Raw genomic sequence first — 23,889 nt, forward strand, 5'->3', positions numbered from 1 at the left:
TTGTGATGGGAACTGCCTCTCCGAGTCTCTACAAAGACTCCGGAGTAACCACTAACGGCCCCCCCAAGACCCCCCTTCTTAAAGACAGACACACAAACGCAGAGGCAATGCAGCTTTTCTTTCTTTTTTTTGAAGGGCCAGTTGCCGCTTGAAAGGCTAGTTCCACGTGAAGACTAGTGGATTTCTATCGATCCCATCTCCGGTGTTGACAAACGCCAGCGCCGAGGCTTTGCAGTCCGGGGCTGCAGTTTGCAGTGGAGCTAAGCGGTGTGCGGCTTTAATTCCACGTCAGATCAACTTTGATCAATATCCCCCTACCGGCCCAATTGGAAGAGCCCAATTCACCGGCGCTGAGCCTTTTCGCTCTTTCCTTCTTTTTTCCCCTCTTTAGACCCACCATCTTCTGGGGGAAGAAAAGTCTCGGATTTTCTTTAGAATTTCTTTTCTTTCTTTCTCTCTCTCTCTTTTGTTTCTTTGGGTTTTGTTTTGTTTTGTTTCTCGGTGTTCTGTCTTTTTTGTTTTGTTTGGTGTTTTAGGTTTTTATTCTCTCTCTGCCTCTCATTCTCTCTCTCTCTCTCTCTCTCTCTCTCTCGTAGTGATAGGGAGAGAGATCGCTTTGGCGAACAGAGCTTGCAGCCAATGAACCCGCCTTCCAGATTGGTGTGAAGACAGAAGTGAGGTGGGGGGCGGGGAGGGGGTGTGAGAGAGCCTGGGAGCGAGAGGGAGCAAGAAAGGGAGAGAGAGCGAGATTCAGAGAGAGAGAGAGAGAGAGAGAGGAGGCGGTGGAGGAGGAGGACTAGTGTGGGGTGGAAAGGAAGAGTGAGCGAGAGCAAGTTGAGGGGAGGGGGTGTAAGAGCCGGCGAATTCTTTTTCTTTTTCTATTATTATTTTGACGACTCCTGAGTTGCGCCCATGCTCTTGTCAGCTCCGTTTTAGGCGTAGCATGGCCAGGCAGAAGAAAATGGGGCAAAACGTGCTCCGGGCGGTCTTCCTTTTAGTCCTGGGGCTTTTGGGTCATTCTCACGGAGGATTCCCCAACACCATCAGCATCGGTAAGCGAGAGCAAGCCGCCGGCCGGGCCGGGCTCCCCTGCACCCGAGACCCCTGCCCTGGCGGGGCTGCCGCGGCCGCGGGTCCCGGTCCTGCACGGCCCGGGGAGGGGACCGGGGCCGGGGACCGGACAGGATCGGAGGGCACCTGAGCCCCCGGAGAGCCGGCGGGTGTGGGGAGTGGCGGGGACGGGAGAGGGGTCTCCTGGGGCTGGGGGTGGGAGCGGTGGGCTGCCGCGTTTTGCGAGCCGAGCGGAGCAGGGGAGGCACGCAGGAGGCCGGGAGGCTGCAAAGGGGCGAAGAGTCGCGGCTTTTCGGCTGGCTGCTCTGGACTTTGCCATGGCGTGCGTGCCGCGGCTGGAAGTTGTCCCAGGGTGATGCCGCCTGTCTGGCCGCGCCAGGGCGCCCCGTCCCGCCTGTCCGCTTCCCGGAGACCGACCGGCGCTGGGGGAGCTGGAAGCCCACCCTGGAGCGCCCGGACCCCGGGCGGCCGCCGGGGCCGGTGGCGGATGGGGTAGGAGGCGGGGGCTGAGGCGAGGAGCGGGCGGCGAAGTCACGCAGACCACGAATTCATGAATTGCCGCTGTGTCTGGCTGGAGCCCGGCTCCTGGGCGCTGGGAGAGAGTTCTCTCGGCTTCTGTCTTGGATTTACAAGTCCGGAAGTTAGAATTGTTGCCATTACTGAACCAGACCCCTGTATTGTCCTGGGGGGGGGGGATGGCTATGGGGAACAGGACGGGGCAGCACGGGGAATGGAATTGTTTTTCTTCGCAATCCTTCCCGTTGCACCAGGAAAAGATGAACCAGCTTGTGGAGATGGGCGTCGGGGTAGGAGGTGGGGCGGGGGGGAGAGAAGTGGAGAGGAAGCTACTGCCTGAGAAAAAACCAAGTCCCGATGTTGGTTCCGTCGTCCGACTCCAAAGCAGCCCCTTCTCCCGTCTGTCCCCTTTCCCCCTTCTCCCAGCCTCTTCTTTTCCTCTTCAAGTCAGGAGGAAAACCAGGTTTCTCTTGGCCAAAATTTGAGTTCACAAGAGTCTAGAAAGACACACAGGTTGAAAATCAATAATCACCGCACAGCCCGGTACCATTGAGAGATATCGCCTGTCTGTAGCGCTCCCCAATTTCTAACCGGTCCTGGGGGGGGGGGTGCACAAGCCAAATCTCGGTTCCTTTTGCTTATAGGTGGACTTTTCATGAGAAACACGGTGCAGGAGCACAGCGCTTTCCGCTTTGCCGTGCAGTTATACAACACCAACCAGAACACCACGGAGAAGCCCTTCCATTTGAATTACCACGTAGATCACTTGGATTCTTCCAATAGTTTTTCTGTGACTAATGCTTGTAAGTAGATCTGCTTTTCCTCCCTTTGGGACCTTGGGGACCGCATTTGTATTTTGCTTGTGGGACTTGGGGTCTGCGTGTGTGCTGGGGGTGGTGGTGATTGCCTCAGTAGACGTTGTCCGGGCCCTAGTCAATCCAGGTTTCATGCGACCTAAATCAACTCCATACGATCCTGCTGAGGGACTTGAGGTAGGGCACAAAACTCTGTTGTGAATAATGTCAGATGCGAAAGTTTTATTCCCCCCCCCCAAACTGGCGTTCCCTCCTCCACACCCTCCCCCTCCCCTCTTTAGGCTGGAAAAATAAAGAAAAAATAGCATGGCCGTTCAGGGAGATTTCTTCAGATGGGATGAAAATAAAAAGAAACCTCTTGATTGAGTTAATTCAGGATGTACATTACTTGACTGTTAAAGCTAGAGCCTGGCTGTAGGAACGAGCTGAATTTGACAATCGCCTAATATTTAGGAGCCAAATATGAGAAATTCTGCAAACAAGTGACCTTGAGGCACAGATCAGGCTGGGTTCCCTGGCCTCTTTCTGTCCTATAATATCACCTCTCTTACTGTGAGAGCTCTGATAGGAACTGATAAGACAACAAACTCATTACAAGTGATGAACGCCTGGCAAACGGAGGGGAAGGGAGAAGACAGTGCTCAGCTTACTATTTGGAAAGCTACTTCTGTCTCCCCTAGTGTTGTTCACCCCCTGATTCTTAAGGCCCACACAGTTCTTAGAGCAAAAGGTGGAGGGGGCATACAGCTGAAAACCTGAATATGAAAAGGGAGGAATTTCATCAGCCCCAAAGCTGTTTTTGAAATATCTAGCTGTGCTCTGTGATTGTCCCTCTGGAAAGGGGACATTTTGAGAGGCAAAACCATGGGATCCCAAATGACCAATAGCCTGTTGGACACAGTTTTTTTTCTTGAATGGAATGTTTTATGGGAAAGACTGATGGTTCTTCATCTAAGCTGATTTTACAAAGTTTTCACAACAGTGAGGCTGATGATGGCATAAATATGTTTTGCTTTTATGGCTGGCGTAGTTTGGCATTTGGAATTTTTGAATTTTATTTTAAGAGAGAAATGGTATTTGGTTGGTTGGGTGAAACTTTGTATATAACTTCCTTCAAATTCTTGTGTCTCAAAGGATGTGTTGCTTCCAAAAACTGTTGTAAGGGTCACCAAGGGCACAGGTTCCTTGGGTTTGAAGACTTAGGTCAAGGGGATGGGGTGAGGTACTTGGAAGAAATGTGACACTTATCAGCTTTAAGAAAATTTTAGCTGAAGGTACAGATCCTTATATGAACATGTTCTGAGATACTCTGTATTTGACATTCATTGGCTTTCCGACATTGACAAAAATAGGAACTTATTAATTCCAGCTAAGTGTGAAAGTTACAAAATGTCTGTCTATACTTTGCATCTTATTTCAGTAATCCCAGCCTGTCGCTACAGCACTTACAACACACATCTGACTCTTAATCCTGCAGCACTGTGATCTTGTCAAGAGGCTGAATCTCAAATGCAGCTTCCTAAGTATCAATTAGAACAGATTTAAAGCCAAATACATAAAACTAGCAGGATTTACTATTAATAATGAATAATATTTACTTCAACTCACTTTAGTGTCTTTCCACTGATGAGGACTGGGATAAGAGTGCCAATTGACTTCTTAGGAATGATTGATTTCCAAGGTTTTTGGTCCTGTTTTTCTATGGTCCAATCAGATTGACACCCACCTGCCAAAGGCCATGGAACCCTACCAGGGAGCAATAATGAAGTGATCCTTGCCCTGTGAACAGCTCGGTTTGAGAACAATCTAGGCACTAAGTCATTCATATTCATATCAGTGTCGAGGTGCATTGATGTCTTAACCTCTCAGGCAATAAAGGAACAACCATGGGGTAGGAAAAGAAACAGAGTGACCCCCGTAGCCCCCAAATCCACAGCACTTCCGTTTATAAGCTTACAAGGCTAGGTTATATGGGATAGTGGGTGTGGCTCACTGGACAACAAGAAAGACAAAACAAAAAAGTGACCTTGCTCTTAGTTATGCCAAATACACATATATGCACACAAAGACACACACACAGGAGAAACATCCAGAAACCAGTGATGTGTACCCAGCTGCCTGTTGCACTCTCAGACTTTACAGCTCAGAAGACAGAGGAGGAAAGCTACCATCTTCTCTGGTCCCTGAAACAGTTCCTCTCTGAATGTCACAATCATTGAATGGGGGCCAGGTCTCAAAGCTGTCTCCGGGCAGCTGCTGCCTAGAAGCTTAGTATGAGAAAGAGGACTAGTGCAACCACAGGCAGATAGTCTCTGAATGCTGAAAACAAGCATTTCAAGGGGCCTTGGAATCCCTGGAGGTGTATCTCATTCCCCCCCCCCCCCCCCCCCGCCTGTGGCCTTAATTGTTCTTTTTCTCATGGAAATAGAAATACTGGCATAACAATACTAGTTCAGTATCGGGGCCTGGCAGGGACCCCAGGTTCCAGTCTTCCAACTGACCGCACTATTGTACGGAGGAGAAACCCCTAGCTTTTTTATCCTGCCCCTTCCTGGAGACCTAGGAAGAATTCAAGTAAATCTCTGATGAGTCCAAATCTGGTCAGCCACCTCTCCTATCTGGTTCACTATGGAACAGGATGGCAAAAATTAAAGGAACTTGTCCCTGTCCCCATTCAGAATTCCTAATTTCAGCCTATCCTAGCGCTAGAATTGATTTCTTCCCATGATAGTCCCTTCATCCCCAATCGTTGGTCAGGCACACACTTTCCAGGGCAGAGGTATGCAGGTAAACAAACACTCAGAGAATAAACAAAGGGTAATGTTTTCTGGATGTGTCCCTCCTCTCCTCTCTCCCTCTGCACCCCCTCCCCCAATGTTTCCAGGAGGCTTCCTTGCAATGAGTCCCAGGCATCAGTTAAAGACTATTCTTCACCAGTAACCAATTTTTTTTTGCATCACCCCCAAGAGGTTTACTTAAGACAGACTCCAACTTCGCTCTATGTCTTAAGGGGCCAATAAAAGCCTCTTTGGCTTTGAAGGGTGGTTCATTTGGGGTCTCAGTTCAGAGGTGAATTGAAGCGTATACAAGAGTCTCCTCTGTTTTGGAGAACATGTTCCCATTTCATAGGAATTCATCGAGTTTGCAGTCTTATTTTTCAGTTTAGCTAGATGACCCCAGAAAGAGGGATGGTGTGAAAATCATGATTTGAGGGTACGTGCATTCAAACGCACAAACAGGGGCACCCTCACACCCAATCAGTATATATGAAAAGAGATGTGCACACACATTGTAAGTTACATGTCTGTTCTTTAAAAACCAAATTTGATCGTTCTAGGGCTTTGGGGGATGTGGTAATACCAAGGGAGGGCCACGTCTCATTTGCGTAGCTTTGCTGCCCCGGTTCCTCGGAACCGCCCCCGATTCCCTTGAAGTCCCCTCCTGTGTCTTGCTGCTGTGCACTTGTGGTGTGCTCCACACGACATCGCCCCAGCCTCTGCAGTGTCAGCTCATTAGCACACAGATCTCATATTCCCTCTCCGCACTGTCATTGCAAAAATTGCTGTTGTACACCTTTACAGCCAACAAATGTGCTCGTGGATTACGCACTGTTTGCAAGAAGCAAGGAAAAGGCAAATGTAACCTTAAAGGTTATTCACCACGGAATTGTGCTCTAAACGCATTGGCTTAAATAAAAATCTGTTGATGGAGGCGCAATAGTGATAGTGGGACTTGGGAGCGCAGGCTCTAATGGAGCCCCAGGCAAAATCCCTTTGGCTGCCTAAATCTAACTCATCAGCTGCAAATTTTTATTCCATTAATTTTTTCTCCCCAAGCCCTGTGAAATATACCTGCTGAGAGCATGCTCCTTTCATAACTGAGAGCGTTTCGCTACCAAGTGTACTTAGCTGAGACAGGTTTCCGTCTCTTTGCCCACAGAGTCACAATCTAATTATCTAATTATTCTAATTGCCAGGATCCATTTAACTGTTTAGGTCCGTTTGGGAAGGCAACGTGTCCCCTGATCTGATTCTCTGCTCTTTGGTGGGGTCTGTTTTGTTTTCGTGTTGGTCTTTATTCTCTGGAACCAGGGCGAAGACCTGCTCCAGTCCTCAAACAGATCTTCATTATACTAACCAATGTCGACCGCTCCAGCTCTACCTCCCACCCCCAGTTCCCCCTCTTTGCTGCTGTCCCTGTCCTCTGTCTGCTGGCCAGTCTTCAGTAAGCTCACTGGCTTAGCTCACCTCTCCGCCCCTCTGGCCAGCTGGCTTAGCCCACTGAAGCACGGAGAGGTCGCCTCCGTGGTGCCACTCAAAGACTTAAGTCACCTTCTCACAAGGTTTATTATGGGTTTTTTTTTTAATCTATTTTTTTATGTGGAGAGGAGGGAGGAAGGTGATGCTGTTCATTTGGGCCATAAAAATAGATGGCAATCAGCAGGCTGTAAAGGTGAGTTTCCAGCAAAGTGTACCACCTCCCCTAGAAGGCAGCTTCCTGTTGATCTACCAAGTGGGGGCGGGGGACGGACAGGAAGCGTTTAAGAGGAAAGAACAAAGAAAACTATTGTTCTCTCTCTGCGCTCACAGCCAAAGGAGCCACGGGTTTTCTTCCTCTCAGCAAATTTAACTTTTTTCCTTAAAATGAAAACTAGTTTTCCACATCCCCCACTTCGGCCTCTAGCTGAGGTTTCTTTAAACCTGCATTTCCATCCCCAGCTCCCCAAGATGGAATGAGAATAGTGGGGGGCTGGTTGGGATTTTTATTCTCTGTTTTTGGCTCCTGGTGTATTTGTTTCAAGATGTCATTATTATGGGTAGGCAGAGGTGATTGGCTGCTTTTAATTTAACAGACTGGAAAATAAATGAAGCCACCCAAGCGTTGTTATCAGTCTTCTTTTGTGGATAAGAGATTTGTCATTTTTATATGGTGGGTTAAAGGATTAAAAGACAGCATGGATTTTCAGAGAGGGCCAGAATTTTAGAAGATAGAATTCGTAACTTTGGGGGAGAGCGTAAACATGCTTGTCCAGACGATTTAACTTTGAACTTCTTAGCCTGAGACTACAGAGCTATCTGAAGGGCCTTTCACACAACTTTCTGTCTTCTCTGAGGGTCGGGAATATATCTACCTACTTTTACCTGGTCCGTTACAGTAAATCCCGTGTTGAGTTTGTTCCTCTGGCTTTGATACTTTGGATCTGATTAGACAAAATGTCCGCAGGAGGGTGCAGTTAAAACCCTAGGTGGGGGCGCTGGGTGTTCTTCAGCAAGAGCGTAGGAGTTGTGCAGACGCAAAAGGAACCCCCTGCTCGGGAAGTGTCTGGGCTCCAGACGTAGAGCTACAAATAGCCTCAGCCTGTGTGTGGGATGAGCCTTGAGCTAGGGCAGCACCCCCCCCCCCTCCGAGAAGGGGTTAGTACTTAGCAAAAGGTGAACACAAGACCGAATTTGTCCTGTTTCACACTTCTGCCTTTTCTTCTCTTGCCATAATCTCCCCATCCTGCTCTGTGTGCCTAGCCCACACCATTTTGCCAGTCCCCGGGTGGGCCCTGATTCTGGCAGCCCATCCCCAATAAACTTACCTAGCGACTGTTCTCCGCTCCGGACTTTTCCAGACCCAATGCTCCTTCTCTGTCAGAATATCTCTGTTCTTGATCCATCCTGTTGGGGGCCTGTACTCTAGGGGTGACAGCATTTTATCTAATACAGGAATCTAGCTGAAAGTGGCTGATAAGGGGTTAGTATACCTAACAGGGGAATATTTGCTGTGAAACCAGAGACTATGGGAACCATAATGCCTCAGTTTCGAGGAACGAAAGATACTCACATGGGCGTGTTTCTGGACATGATGCACGGGGTGGCTGTTCACTCTACCCAAAGCAAAGATCAGCTGGCCCTGGTCACGGAAGACCTATGTGCAGACTTGCACATAGTAGGTTCGGTGTAAGTACACCCATGGCACGGGGCAGGTGCAGCTTCAGCATGTTGAACTTGGCCTTGGGGAGCAGCCACGGTTCGTAAGGATTCGTTTTATTAAAGAAGTAAATATATGTAGCCTTTTTCATGTCAACCATACCTCAATTAAATGGTCTGAAAAAGGGTAAACTTTTTATACGTACTACCAAAAGAAAAAAAAAGGAGGCTGCTGTAGAATCCAAAGGTGCCTGCGTGGGCACTGCCAGGAGACGTGCCCGCATGAAACGGAGGTCCGAGGAGGGGAGAGAGGTGGTGAGGAGGCCGAAAAGTCTCATCCTGCAAGTTGCCTTTCCCTGGGATGGCACGTGGAATGCCATGATTACACAGCAGCATCCCCCTCACAGACACGAAGTGGTAGCTCTGGAGGGAGGTGGAGAGGAAACACAGCGGGTAATGACCCCTTAACCCTGTGACACACGGTTCGGTCTAGAACAGCACTTCTCAACCTTTCGTGTATGCACCAGTCACCTGGGAATCTTGTTAAAATGAAGCTCCTGATTCAGTAGTAGGTCCCCGGTGGGGTCCTCTAAGAATTCGCATTTCTAGCAGACTCCGAGGGAATGCCAATGCTGCCGGGACTCAAACCACTTTGAGTAAAAAGAGACCAGAGCAGGGAGACTGTGATTACCCAAGAAAAAAGGGTCTGGCAGACAAGCTCTTACTCAGATCTGTTCCTCTTTGCCTTCCAAAGAAGGTTCTGTAAGGGACGCAGCTGGCCCATTCTGGCTCCGGGATGTCCCTATCATACTCCCAACAACGCTGTGTCCGTTTCAGCCATGTCTATAGGCGGCAGGATTAGATGTCTGATGAGAGCGTCTACATAGAGTTGCTTTTTGTGGGGATTTGGAAGACACTGGAAGGCAGGCTGAGAGAGGAGACCGCTCATGAGCCAGGATGACAGAGTCTTGGCTCCTTGCCACACCCCAAAGTGTCCCTTTTAAGAAGCAACCTGCCCGAGAGAGTTAAGGTTGGCATGCAGTTACAACTGCCTTTCCACTTTGCTTCTCTGGGTCTGCTCTTCAGCTGTCTGACTTCCTTCAACGGGGTGAGAATCCAGAAGTACACCACAACCCGAATTCTGCCCGGTTCCCTAACAACTTGAAAAATCGACTTCATTTTTGAGGCTGGTGCCAAGACCACATGGCGAGGTAGAGGGCAGGAAAGGGAAGTGATGTCACTTTCCAACATATCTAAGCTGAGGGCTGTTCCAGGGAAGTCACAGGAAGCTTACTCAGTGTCATTTGAAGACTGCCAAATTTTACCCCAAATATTGCCCCCCTTCAGCAGTCTGCCATTAGTCTGAAATTCCACAAATTCATTCATTTGCGTCACCGCACTTAGGCCTGTGCAAGCATACTATCTGAAAGTGAATGACTTAAATCCTTATCAGCCATTAGTATTTCAACCAGAATTCTTTGATCAGGTTACCACCTATTATTACCTGGCAGAATCCTTAGAGGAGGTTTTCCGAGACAGATAAGTGAACCAAAACAAGGCTCCTTCCCAAGAAAGTGGGGCATCAAATGGATGGTGGGCATTCAGGGGGCACTGAGATAGTCTTGAAGATGAGGAAAAGTCCCTCAAATACACTTCACCTATTTTGCAACATTTGACTTTCTCCATGGATAAATTCTGGTAGTTTACTCCCTAAGATTTTTTAGTTGCCTTTGACCCTTCAAGTCGCACCCTTTTGATAGTGGTGGGTCTGTCGTCTCTTTCACGAATGGTTGTTTGCTGCAACAGATGATCTCAGCCTCTAGATTCCCCACAATTACTGTGGGATATTTTCGGAAGTAAAACCAGTTTGTGATGAGGGATGGTGAGGATTTTAAAAACCCTTTTAAAAATGCTGCAATCAAAAATAGTTCCCTTTCAATTATCCATGATTGGCTGATCTACCTTGCCAATTACTCATTGCAACGGGGGCCTCATTCTTGCAGCTGCCCAGAAAGGGATCAGGCTACCAGCAATGAATGAGACAGGAAGGGATCCGAACCCAGCTTGCAGAGGGGTAATTGTGCCCACGTGGGTGTGGGTCTCTGAGTGGGTGAACACCTTTATACATGTAAGGTAGAAAGGCTGCCAACATCCACAGTCAGCCAGAACCATTTACAGATTCTCAAATATTCTTCTATTTCACGATTTCCAAAGCTACTTGTTGGTTAGCTTAAAACAGTATTTCTTGAGTTGGACCACTTGCATCAGAATCACCAGAGATGCTTTTTAAACATACGGTTTGCTAGGTCACATTCCAGATGTTTTAAATTAGAAAATATGAGGATAGGCCTTTTTTAACAAACAAAACAAAACAAAACACAAGCTCTATGGGTGATTCTAAAGGACACTCAGTTTGGGAATCACTAGTTTAATTAGCCCTCGTAGCATAAACAGAGACCTATGGATTCAGATAGCACATTTGTTGAGGACCCACTAAGCACCAGGCTCTTAGGTTCAGGCACGTTCACATACGTTACTTCTGTAAGTGAGGGGCTGTTGGCCCACGCAAGCGTTAGCAAGAGGCTCTTGGGTTGGAAATCCAAACTTGAAAGGACTCCAGCTAGCCTCAAGTCACGGTCTCCGAGGTAAACAAAGCAAAACTGCTCTTTGCAATGGTTTTCTTTTTGACAGTGCTTCTTCTCTTCTTTGCTTGTTAGCTCACGACTGGTCCTTAGCCGTGCCATAAACTAGATGTCATGGCAGATGCCAGCCCGTGTGTTCAAAAGCAGATGTACCGCGGTTTATATGTTATTCATTGTGCTATCCTTGCTATCAACAAATCTAAAACCAGGGCTATCATTACACTAATAATAATAACTATCATTCATGGAACCCATACCATGTAGACGACATGGCATTAAGCCTTCTACCTGCCTGACTTCATGGAATCATCACGACATTGCTCGAAAGGAGATACTCTCACCTTCATTTTAGCGAAGAGGAATCAGGTGGTTCACAGTCTACATAAGCAACTGGCTTCAGGTGACACAGGTAGCTAATTAGTGAAGCCAGGATTCTAGCCGAGGTATTTGTGCCTCTGGAGCCTGGACTCCATTTCAGCTGGGGTGGGAACCTCAGATGATTACAGGGGCCAGGTGGATGGCACAAATGTGTAAATTGGGCCAGGTGTGGCAATGGTGGGGCCTGTGGCAATCCGGACAGTCCATGTCCCTACCTGAAGACGCTCCTATCCAAATTTTTAAAAAACTGGGGACCAGCAAAACTGGGCGAAGGTGAGTCTCTGCCCCCTGCACTACACTATCCCCCTTCCTCTAGCTCCAAAGTTATTCGTTGAGGGAAGTTCTATTAACTCATAGTTAAAAGTACTGAGAAAACCAGGAGCACCTGGGTGGCTCAGTTAGGCGTCCAAATTAGCTCAGGTCATGATCTCAGTGCGTGAGTTCAAGCCCCACAGCGGGCTCTGTGCTGATGGCTCAGAGCCCGGAGCCTGCTTCGTTCTGCGTCTCCTTCTCTCTCTCTCTGCCCCTCCCTCACTCGCTCATGCTCTCTGTCTCTCTCTCTCTCTCTCTCTCAAAAATAAATAAACAAGACATTAAATTTTTTTTTAAAAAGGTACTGAGAAATCCAGAAAATCTCTTTCTCACAAAAAACCTAGTTGACCATCTCCTCTTAGCGTGACGTCAAGATACCTCAATATGCCAGAATTTTCTCTCTTCTGTGCACATACTTACGGTCCTATGTGCATATACTGTATATCCAGTGGCCTTTCACGGTTGACCAACCTTGAGTAACCTTCCTCCAGGCAATGCTGAGGCCTGCAGCAAGAGCAGACAGCTCGCGCAGGGTCATTGCCAAGTGCTCCGCCGGTCAGAAAGGCACTCCGCCGGTCAGGAGGTGCTATAGGGGAAACGGCTTAGATTCTGCCAATGCAAATCCCAGGTCCACGAACGGGAGGTCACCGGGTCAAGTGGGGCTCTGCCAACAATCACCCAGCGTAGGAGCTTCCCATACACCCCAAGACAGAGGCTTGCTAACTTTAGACCTGGGTCCAAACGAGAGATGTATAGTTCGTTGCGTGGAGCCGTAAATTGACCTAAGCCAATCAGGTCACTCAAATCATTAGGTATGTTTTGTCGGATATCAGTAGCTTGCAATAGTTAGAGCGAGCGCTATAGGTCTTCTCCCCATAACCTCACTATCAGATTTAAAAGTAAGCCTCAGACAAAATTCTGTTTCTCATTAAAATAATAGCAGGCAGGCATAAAAATAATTGGACAGCCTCTTCTGTAGGCTCAGTCAAGTCCAGCTGCCTCTCCTGTTAGGTGCTCCAACAGCACCTTGCACGGAGGTTCACCTGGGGTGAACAATATTCTAGTGGTGGGTTGCAGGTACCCAAGAATCCTCATTAGCGGCTGCCCCCAGGACTACTTATGAATTAAGTCCAGGGTACCATTTGTAAGGAAGAACACTATAGAGCTTGTTAGATTCTTATGTCTTCTTTCTGCTGGTTTGGGAACACCTCTGCCATATTTCTAGCCGATCAACATACATTGAACACCACTGAGGTCACCAATGAGAAATTTAATGTTAATTTTAAAAGCCTCTGGTGTTCATTGGAGATAAAGATACCCGAAGTGCTTGTAGAACTACTTCTTGACTGGAATTTTCAAATGCTAGATAACCACACCTGCACTGTGTATTTTCCGGTAAGAGTAACTGACCCCCTTAAGGGTGTAGATTCAGACTAAATAGCCCGCATCTACACCACACAATTGATGTTAAAGTCTTATAGAGGAAATTACAGAAAACCTAACATTTGAGATACCATATTTCTTATGGCCCTTGGAAAGGAGTGTATGCTGTAGGGGGATTAGCAGTGTAGCTCTCGGGTTGTGGTTTTTATCATTGGTAAAATGGGGAGGTTCTTCTGGATGATCTCTAAGGAGGCTTCCATTTTTGACATCCTATCATTCAGTCTTGTCTAATTTCTAGAAATTAGTCACAGTCTTCTAGTCACAGTCTCACTGACATTTCTTACCTAGGAAAGATCATCCAGAATGAAGCCCCTCAAATTCTTTGTCTACATCTAGAAATTTCTCTTTATACTGATCTATTTTCTGGCTTTACAGGACTACCGTAAAACTATTAAATCCTTGAACCCAAACCAATAGAACCAAAACCAGTGCTTCTAGCCAGTGGTGGCCTCTCCTTGCTTACCATCTCACCTCTTCCACTTACTAGCTGTGAGACCTTGGGGCAAGTTCACTCAACTCCGCTGTGCCTCAGATTTCCCGGTTATAACATGGGGGTAGTAATAGTCTTCACCTCATAGGGTTGTGGAGAGTGTCAAAATGAGACACTTTGTAAGTCCACATAAAGTACTTCAAATAGTGCCTGGGATATACTGGATATTATTATTATCAACATAATCATGAGTTTAAAATCCTTTGAGCGTTTAGTCCTGAAAACAGAAACCTCTTATGACCTCGTGTCCCTTAACGGACCAGATTTCCTTCCTGAACAGCCACCCCAGTCTGAGCCTTTCTGTAGTGCTCAGCTCTTCCCAGAACCCAAAATTATGTTTTCCTGCCAAGAAAGCCATCCATCACAGCACCCCTTCAGATCACTAGCCCCCCACCGTGACCCACTGCATCCCTCCACCACGCATCCGGACTTGCCCGTCCAGTGCGTCTCTGGGGAACGACAGCTACTCAGAGGCTCTGTGGTCAAAGAACTCAGAGATGCATTTTTCTGCATAATCTGCAGACTAAGGGTCCAAGGGAAGACCTGGAGTCTTTTTTCCCAAACGAATGGGATTCTTTGCCTCCAAGTCCATCTACTTCCAATCACAAAGATGAGTCATCCTTTCTGCTCTTTTGTGACGATGCGTTGTGCGAACAGGACACAAGTAGTCCCCCTGACTTTGCAAAGGCCCAGGAGGCATCCGTGAGTCTCTCAGAAGGAAACACGTGGGCCACTCTCCCAGGGGGCTGGCGCTTCAGCCAGGCCCTAAAGCTTCTCTTAGACACGGGGCTGCCCGCTGAGGGATTCAAGGAAAAGCAGCAAGGAACTGCTCAGGGCCTTCTTGGAGGGAGCCCCTTCATATCCTTGGGCACTGTTGGCCCATCGTTGGGTGAGATTTCTCCAAGGGTCTCAGAGACCAGAGCCCCAGGAACTGAGGAGAGAGGCCCTCCATACAGCCCTTTCTTTTCTAAAGCGGGCAGCGTCCTGGCACGCATGCATCATATTCCTCTTGCCATAGTCCTTCCTACTTCCTGGTGACACTTAGCATTTGCTAATCCTTTTAGCCTAATCCTTTTAGTCCCTTGCCATCCAGATGATGACAGCTCAGTGGTGACCCACTTCTGGCACATCTCTGAGTCTAGTCAGCCTTTTGAGTAAAGATCACTCAAAGCCCTTTGCGTCCACTTTGCGCAAGGGTTCCTCAGGGTGCCCTTTGACCCCTTTGACCTCGTGGTTCCTGTCGATCCCAACTTTTACTGTCCCCAGTTCTTCCCTCTACTGCCTGTAGATCTGTAAACCATGACGATAAAAAAAACAACAACAGGAAAGTTGAGCTTGCCCCTGGGTAAAGAGACCCAGAGCTGCCAAGCTCTTCCTACACTCCCTGCCGGCCCTTGGGTTTCACAAAACTCTCTGGAGCAAGGGGTTGCTGTTTCTCCCACTTTGTTTGGGAGCGACCAGAGGACAAAGAATGACTCCAAACTGGAATGCCTGCTTTCGAATCTCACCTCTGTCTCTTACTAGTTATATGACCTTGGTAAAATTACTTACCCTTTCTGAACCTCACTTTCCTCATCTGTGAAATGAAGATGAATGTAACAGTAACTGCCTTAAAAAGTTATTGGGAAGATTAACTGAGATCATCCATGTGAAACATTTAATGTGATGCCTGGCATCTAGTAAGTGTTCAATACATGGTAGCTGTTATTAACATGGAGCACTACGGGGGTTGGTAAGTGGAAAGGAATAGGATCAGTCAAAACGAAACTGTGGAAGAGATTCTTTCCATCTGTGGCCATCCCTAAAGCCCTCCATACTCGTGTGTACCATCTGTGGGTCTGGAGCTGAAACCAGGCCTGATAGGGTCACTTTTGACTACTCACAGTGCTGCCTCAGGCATAGGGATTTGCTTTGGGGCAAAGCAGAGGAGAAAGAGTTGACTCGATGTCCCCAAAGCCAGCGCATACACACCATTAGGTGCCATCATGCCATCATTGCGTCGAATCATCCAGAAGGACATGACCCGCTCTGATTTTTTTTTTTTTATCTGAACTAGATATGCTTGGGAAAAAGCAGCATGGATAGTGATATGATAACCTTGGCACTCGCTGGCTTGAAGGAAAGAACAACCTTTTGTCAAATGTAAAGTCTATTTTAGTGTGTTGAGAGTGGGAGAGTGGAAAAGTGGCTCCTGGAATCTCCACTTAGACGAGGAAGAATGTGGTGCCAGTTGAGCTCTCCCAGCTGTGATTTTTCTGAGTTCTTTTTAATTAAGGGTGATGTGTGGATGGAAGTTTAGAGCATATCAGTTTGAGAGGCTGGATTTTCTTCTTTTGATGTTGCTTGCCTAAGTCAGACCAAAAATAGCAAAGGAAGGAGATATGGAAAAGGTTAAAAGAGAAATTTTGCTAATGTGATTTTCCAGCCTTTCAGCCTCCATGCTCTCCAGAGCAAAGGTTAACTAGCTAATTCCACAAGCACCGACTCACTAGAAAGGATCCTGCTGAGGACCACAAGGCATCGCAGTCCTCTTCCTATCCTCTCTTCCTTTGTAATCTGAGGCTGATCTACCAGCATGGTGCCTCCAGCAGGCCCAAACCTGGGTGATGACCAAAAGCAATTTTTTCCCTTTATACCTCAGGGTGCCCTTGCCCTGCCTGCATCACCTCCCCTTCTCATTTCCTCTTCAAGCCAACTAACTGCTATGTGGCCTCGAGGCAGCACTGATCTTTTTTTCCCTGTCAGATGAGGAAACTGAGGAACAGAGACGCTAAGTGACTTTCCCAAGGTCACACAGCCAGCGGCTGGCTAAGCTGAGATTATAGTGTAGGTCTTCTAACTCTGGCACTTCTCTGGTCTGTCTTCCCAACATAATGCTTTCTCTTTTAACTTTCACCGCCACACAATGGTGTTATGTATGCAAATAACGACAGCCTTGTCTTTTTCAAATAGGTGGCAGAGAGGAAGGATAAACCCACCGCAAGCGAATCAGAAATGCAGGAAAGCATGCGTTTCGGGGGGCACACTTAAGGGCATCTTCTATTTAGTGCCTCCAATGTTAAGCTGTCATTTTACCACCCTCCGATTTATAGTCAGGAATGAGCAAAACGAAGTCTTGCAGTCCCGTTATAGATCACGGGCTGTTGGAGATAGATCAGGTAGTTCCAGTGCAACTACCTCATTCTGTGGATGAGGAACGTGAGGTCAAGAAAGGAGAAGAGATTTGCCAAGGGTGATGCATGGCAGCTCCCTAGTGGTGGAAGCCAGCTAGGGGTCTAGACTGCCAGATTCCCAGTGTGGGGTCTTTGCCACCACGTTTTGCAACCTTACTGGCAGAGTGTTCTACTAAACCAACACCATTAAGTTTTATCACATTACCCTTTGCTGGTGTCTTTTTGCTCTAATTGTTTTATGTAAACAAGTCATATTAGCCCAACTAGATTTTTAAAGCATAAGGACATTTTTTATGATTATGGAAGTTAAAATTGAAAATTAATTCATGCTCACTGTAAAAAAGAAAAAAACCTCAAGAATATTGATAAGAAAAACCACCCAAGTAAAGTAAAAAACCACTCTGGGGCGCCTGGGTGGCTCAGTTGGTTGAGCGTCCAACTTCGGCTCAGGTCATGATCTCGCGGTTGGTGGGGTTGAGCCCCGCGTCGGGCTCTGTGCTGACAGCTCGGAGACTGGAGCCTGCTTCGGGCTCTGTGTCTCCCTCTCTCTCTGCCCTTCCCCCAGTCATGCTCTGTCCCTGTTTCTCTCAAAAACAAATAAATATTAAAAATTTTTGTCAAGGGGCGCCTGGGTGGCGCAGTCGGTTAAGCGTCCGAGTTCAGCCAGGTCACGATCTCGCGGTCCGTGAGTTCGAGCCCCGCGTCGGGCTCTGGGCTGATGGCTCAGAGCCTGGAGCCTGCTTCCGATTCTGTGTCTCCCTCTCTCTCTGCCCCTCCCCCGTTCATGCTCTGTCTCTCTCTGTCCCAAAAATAAATAAACGTTGAAAAAAAAAATTAAAAAAAAAAAATTTTTGTCAAAAGGAAAAAAATCACCCCAAACTTGGGTTTTACCATATATAGAGATTTGTATCCTGCCTTTTTACTTTGTATTACATTTTTCCAGACTCCTTAAATGTTCTCCAACAATTTGTTTTTTTAATGTCTATAAATTTTTGTGTCATACAGTGTCATTTTATGGCATATATATGCCGTGATTTATATAACCGTTACCTAGTCTTATGCATTTAGCCCGATACCCAATTCACTGAGCTTTACAATTGCACCTTGGTCTCCTGTAATATCTCCGTCCTAGCCCAGGTCTGAACACACAGCAAATACTTAATAAATACTTGCTGACTGATTAGTTGCCTTGACCTTTCTGGAGGGATCATTATTCCTCCACCAGGTGGGACAGCCAGAGTGAGAACTTGACCTTCCATCCTCTTTAAGGTACGTGTTAAATAGCTCAAGACAGGCTGTATAGCAACGGTGCTTATGCTCAGAAGTCAGAGTCTGGGCACAAGTCTTGGACCTGTCACTTCCTGGTTGCATAGCCACGGGTGAGGAACTTAATCCCTCCAAGCCTCAGTTTTTCTGTCTGACAAATGGAGGAAATAGTAGCTCCCACCCCATAAGTGGTGGTAGAAAGTGATAAAATATGAAGAAAGCACTTGGTAGATGGTAAGGACCCAACAAAAGTTAGTTGCCCTTAGGAGCATTATATCTGTCAGAGGAATAAAGCAGCAGACTTGGAGTCAGAATGCCTGGGTTCTTGTTCTATCTCTGCGTCTGTCCAGCCCTCTGATCTTGCGGAAGTCAGTTTACGCGTCCAGGTCTTAGTTTCTTCATCAACAAAATGGGGCTGATAATCCCCGAGCTGTGTACCTTACAGGGATTTTAAGAAGATCAAATGAGAGGACGAATGTGGAAGTGTTTTGAAAACTATGACGTATGACCGCTAAGTATGTCAGGTCACGTGTCACGTGTGATTGTTGGTGGTGGGACTGGAGGTGCAGAAGGGGTGAGAGACGAGGAGGAGCACTCCGAGCCTGGGGAGGGGTTTCCCAAAGGAGACCCGCCGCTGGAACAGGGACTGTTAGAGACACTCGAGACCCTAGAGATCATCTAGCCCAATGACTTAACGTTACACGTGAGAGAGAGTTTCAGAGAAGAGAGAGCCTGACGGCACTGAGCCAGTGGCAGAAACGAGACTAGAACCCAGTCTCCCGATTTCCTGAGCAGAGTCCTAAAGCAATCGCCGCAGCTCTTTCTTTATTGACCTTTGTCTCAAAGGGGGTCAGGAAAAAATGTGGTTATTTGGGGAATCCATGCAGGTGGGAGACGATTAGCTGGAGTTTTGTCTCAAGGACAAGCCACATCTGGCATAGCTCTGCTAGATCTTTAAATGCCAACCTCATCCAGGTAAGGGACAGTAAAGGGGAAGGAAGGTGATGGGGGAGGGGGTCTCAGTCAGGTGAGGTGAGTGTGCCGTTCGGCTTGGCCAGATTCCCAAGGGACTTGTGTTGTTCCCAGCAACGACCGCCGCGGCAGATGGCCTTTCTTTGATTGTTAATATTTATCTTCGCGGTCAGTCCTCAGTTGTGTGTTTTTGGAAAACTTGGTAAAGCAGATGAAATTGCCAGTTGCTTGCAAATACAATTGCCAATTGTTTGAATGAAGTAAATTGATTACAGCCAGAGGACTCTTCATTTCCCCCCGGCATGCATACAGCACTGCACCCCCTGAATTATGTCCCTCCAGGTACTCGGTAAATATATGTGTTGGCTACTTTCATCTTTACGCTATTTTAGCTGAGATGAGAGCACATAAACACTTCCATCTGACAACCTTTTCAAGTTCCACACCACAGAAGGTTATTTTAAAAAGAAACAAGAAAGGGGTTTTTCAATAGCAGACTCCAAAGGTGACTAAAAATGCTATCCAACAAGGCAGCCCGTTAAGAAATGTAGCGTGAAATGTGTCAATATGATAAACCCGAAAGAGGTCTCACTATTCTTAGCTTCAGAACTCTGGCCACCTTCCCCAGCCACCACTGTGGCCCGGACAGAGGTCCATCAAGGATCACCCCGTACCCCAATCCCAAAGTGCCCTCCTCCCTCCCTTCAGCTGAAGGAGACCCCGTTGCCAGAGGCAACTCACCGTCACCCTGCCCTCGGCACAGCTCCTGCAGAGAGGGTCTCCCTGCCTTGGCCGGGAAGCGCTGAGGGAAAGGAAGAGAAAGCTGTTAGAAAGTTCTCTCACTGGTTGCTGGGCCCAAAATAAAGCCGCTGGGGGCCAGCCAAAATCAGGCCTCTTGCGTCTGCAGTAAGTGGCCATGGTCTGAAATCAGCCAAATGGATGGAAAGGTGAAATGACCTTGTTCACCAAGCCCTGTTAATGTAGAACAAGGGGCTCCCCCCGGAAGCTGTAGAGGAACGAACCAATTTCGGGCAAGTCAAAGGCAGGCCTCCTTCATGCACCGGGAAGTAAACACATGGAGCCCTCAGCCCAGAGCTGGTGGCAGCTGAGAATGTACATACAGCCAGATAAGTTTCAGTCCCTTCTTGCTGCCTGGGGACATCTTTTAATCTCTGAGCTCAAAATCGGTGAGGACAACTAGGTCCTCTGACAGCCTCAGTGAAGGAGTCCTGAAGACATGGTCTTAGGATTGTGGTTGTATGTTCCAGTGAAGCTGGGGGGAAAAAAAGAGGGGATATTCAGGGTTGGTTGGCTCAAACTGAGTTGCTGAAATCTCTGGTTTGTTCACAGTTAAATTCTTCCACGCGTATAAGGAAGGCGATGTGTTATGGAAGATAGAAGCCGCTACTAACTAGCCATATGACCGCCCCTCCCTAGGCCTCCCCTTTCCTCTTTGTGCAATCAAGGCATTAGAACTAGGTGACCCCAAAGGTCCTTTCTAGCTTCAAATTGGTTTAATTCAAATGATATCACAAAGTTCCCTTGGGGAGTTTGGGGGTGCTATGCATCTTCCCTTGCTGTCCCTTGCTCAGGAGCTCAGGGCTTTCAGAGGATGCCCCAGACGCCACCAAGATGGCTCAAGACCAGCTTCCACGGCAGAGCCCATGCTCTGGAATTATATTTCGCGGTCAGTTCCTCTACTCCCCAAGCCCTCAGCTGCCATGTAAGGAGGTAGAACTGGTTCTCTATAGGTGATTGGTTTTGTTCAGTGCAGTAGGCAAGTTTGGGCTCCAAAGATTAGAGGCAGCGTTGTGTGGGCTTTAAGGGTCGAGCTGACCTGGGTTATGACACGGATTCTGCCACTTCCAGCTGTGTGACCGCCACCAAGTTACGAAACACTCTGTGTTTTGGTGTCTTTCTGTGGAATGACGGTCACAAGTGTGCCTCCCTGCCAGAGTGACTGAGGATCGATTGGGAGAATTCACGTGGAATACTCAGCATAATGCCCGGCACACACTAAATGCTGCCACCAATGGGCATACGTCTCTCCTGTTCCCTAAATAGTTGAGCTGAAAATCAAAACCACTAAATCGATTGATATTGAGCTGATGATCAAGACGTAACTTCTAACCATTAGCAAATTATTCAGCTTCTCAGCCCCCACGACCCCTGCCCCCGTTTTGGTCCCTATAACAGCACATTCACGATTTAGTGGGGGCATTCTGGAAACTACACAGGCCAACAGGAGAGTGATTTCTGGTGGCATTTGGGTTACCCTCCAAATCATACCAACTTAGATGGATGCTACTTTCATTGCCCTGTGGAGCCAGCCCAGCCTGTAGGGATCCTGTAGGGAGGCAGACAGAGTGGCGGGATCCAGAAGGTGACTCCTTGATATGGCTCATCCGCTCATAGTGCTGAACAATATGCCCCCCTCCTGTTTGAGGTGTCACGTCGAACTGTGAGGCAAGAACGAGGCCACTACAGCTGGCCCGTGTCCTCCGCGGTTGGGGGCCTGGGGGGAGAACAAAGAGAGAGGCTCAGTGTGTGCAGCTGGAAGATGGCAGGTTGAGCCCAAATGCACTTTCAACATAGGAGATAAAATAACAAGATGAAGTGGAGATAGAACAGCATCAAAGTTGATGAAGTTGCAAGAAAGGTTACTAAAGGACCATTACTTTACTCCTCAAGCCCCGTGTTCTGCTGGGTGTGGGTGTGTGTGTGTGTGTGTGTGTGTGCGCGCGCGCGTGTGTGTGTGTGTGTTTGGGGGCTGGGGGGGAGATGGGAACACATAGCGTGGAGAATCAGCTTCTCTTAATGCAATTCCAGTTGACCAGACTGTCAGCTCTGACTTGGGGACCCCATAGCTCATCTTACACGGGCTACCTAAGGATAGTTCCTTTCCGTAGGCTTTTCTGAGAAGCCCTCAATCTTTGGAGGAAAGACCCCAGTAATGAATTGGGACACACGCATGAACATAAACATGTTCATGAGTTTAATGGATCAAGGAAGGATGTAAAGAGAGATCTTTCCCGCAGAAAGGTGCCGGGTCCAGTATGAAGGAGGGTGACAGAGACGGTGACCCACGCTGACTGGTGGCACTCCACCAGCACGCATCGATGAAGGCGGGTGTAGTATCCACTAAACAGTAAGGGACGCAAGGCAGGTATTATCACTATACCCATTTCATGGCTGACAGAACTGAGGCCCAGAGACCTTCGTGTGTTGTTCCCAGTAAGCAGCAGGGGTAGGACCCAAATCTGCCTCCTGATCCTGAGCTCTTTCCATTCACCATGCCAGCTCCATGTAGCTGGCACTGTAGCGGAATGAGTGGTTGCGCGGAAGCTAATTTTCCAGATACTTGAAGCACACACCTCTCAGCAGTACAAGTGCTATTTTTATTTTAACTGTTTTTGAAGAAAAACTTTCTACAATGCATCCCACACCTCCACGCCTTATTATGCAGAGAATACAGATTACTGTGCTTTTAATCTTCTATTTTCATAGCTTTCTATCTCTTCTCTCACTGTGAGGCTGACAACGTTCAATACTCCCTAGGTTACTGAAGATAGCGTATTAGAAATGGGGTGCTTCTAGAAGCAGGCAGACTGAAATGTGGCAGTTGCCACAAGGGAACAGCATGCAGAATCGGCAACTATGAAGGTACAACAATCCAGGGCTATTTAGCACGGGGACAAAGAGGCCCGAGAGGCCAGATAGCCTCACAGACGACACAGCCAGCCCTGGGACTGGAGTTCCCGATAAAGACCCAGAACCCCCCAATAGAAAATTGAATTGTGTTGATTTAATTGCACTGGTTTCCCATGGGGAGCTTGTGATGGGGAGAGAGAGGTCCTTCCCAGCAGGGAGGAGTATATTTTTCACTGGTATTGTTTAGAATTGCCTGTCCATGCTGGCCATAAAAGGCAGGCTTTTTGACAGTTTATTATGGCCCTTAAATTCTATACATACAATGCACCCTCTTCTTGTTTGCTCCCCGGGCAGACCCCTCCCCCGCTGCCTCGGTGTGCTACTGCTCTGCCGGGTTTAAAAAGGCAGGGAGGGGGGTTTCCATTTTAGAAAGATTTCCATCTCAAACGGCTCAAGAGTGCGCGCATTGAAAGGGGCCAATCTGCACTGATCTGGAAAAATGCATCCCATGTGATAAAAAAAAAATCTCTTCGCGCAAACCCACCACAGATCGCCATCCTATTGGCTTGCCGCAATTGCTTGGATCTTTCCAAGTTCCAATCAGAGGGGGCTCCGTTTTGCCCTCTCCATCTCTGTCTCCTCTGACCCGGCAAAGTTTCCCATCTTTCATCCTGTCACTCAGCTAATGGTGTGTGTCCCTCTTGCATACATTCCAGAGTCACTGGCTTCTTTCGCTAGTGGAGTCGTCAGCGAGATGCTAGGCAGATGGCTCACTGGCTGCCGTTCTTGTCCCCTCGCTGCAGCAATCTGTTGTTCTAAATCAAAATGTTAATGAAAAATAAAAGAACACAGTGCCAATGTCTGTCTGATTTAAATTAATATAGAGTCATACCTTTTGAGGCAGGCACAAGGTTCTCCGTACAGGCTACCCATACATATTGGGGTTTTTTTTTTCTCTCTCTAATTAAAATGAAGCACCTTCATTTATGGGAGTCTCTCTTGGTACCCCCAACCTGTTCTTTTTAATAATAACAAAGGCCTAACAAACAGTCAATTTCAGTGTTCCAGGGAAAGGCGCCTCACCTGGAGGAACATAATTTTGAGAGATATTATATGTGATGTCTAATTATAAACATGCTTTGATTAGATGCTGTTTTCAGTACTGGAATGACATGTTTACTAAATGCTTCGAGTGCAGCTCCAACTTAGGCACGTAGTTCTTGAAATCTCTTTCAATCCATTTGT

At 47.6% G+C, this 23,889-nt stretch overlaps 1 protein-coding gene across 1 annotated transcript in view; it reads left to right on the plus strand.

The window, feature by feature from the left end:
* The first annotated feature begins 853 nt into the window (after positions 1–853).
* The window catches only part of GRIA3 (glutamate ionotropic receptor AMPA type subunit 3), a 266,764-nt gene continuing 243,728 nt past the window's right edge, over positions 854–23,889 (plus strand). The window contains exons 1-2 of the mRNA XM_047081913.1: positions 854–1,052; positions 2,232–2,390. Of these exons, the coding sequence (XP_046937869.1) occupies positions 944–1,052; positions 2,232–2,390 (268 nt within the window). The 5' untranslated portion in view covers positions 854–943. The remainder of the gene's footprint in view (positions 1,053–2,231; positions 2,391–23,889) is intronic.

Source organism: Lynx rufus, unplaced genomic scaffold (assembly GCF_022079265.1).
Source record: "Lynx rufus isolate CCGP_SWC_20201006 ecotype Redwood Valley unplaced genomic scaffold, mLynRuf1.p SCAF_19, whole genome shotgun sequence".
Lineage (NCBI taxonomy): Eukaryota > Metazoa > Chordata > Mammalia > Carnivora > Felidae > Lynx > Lynx rufus.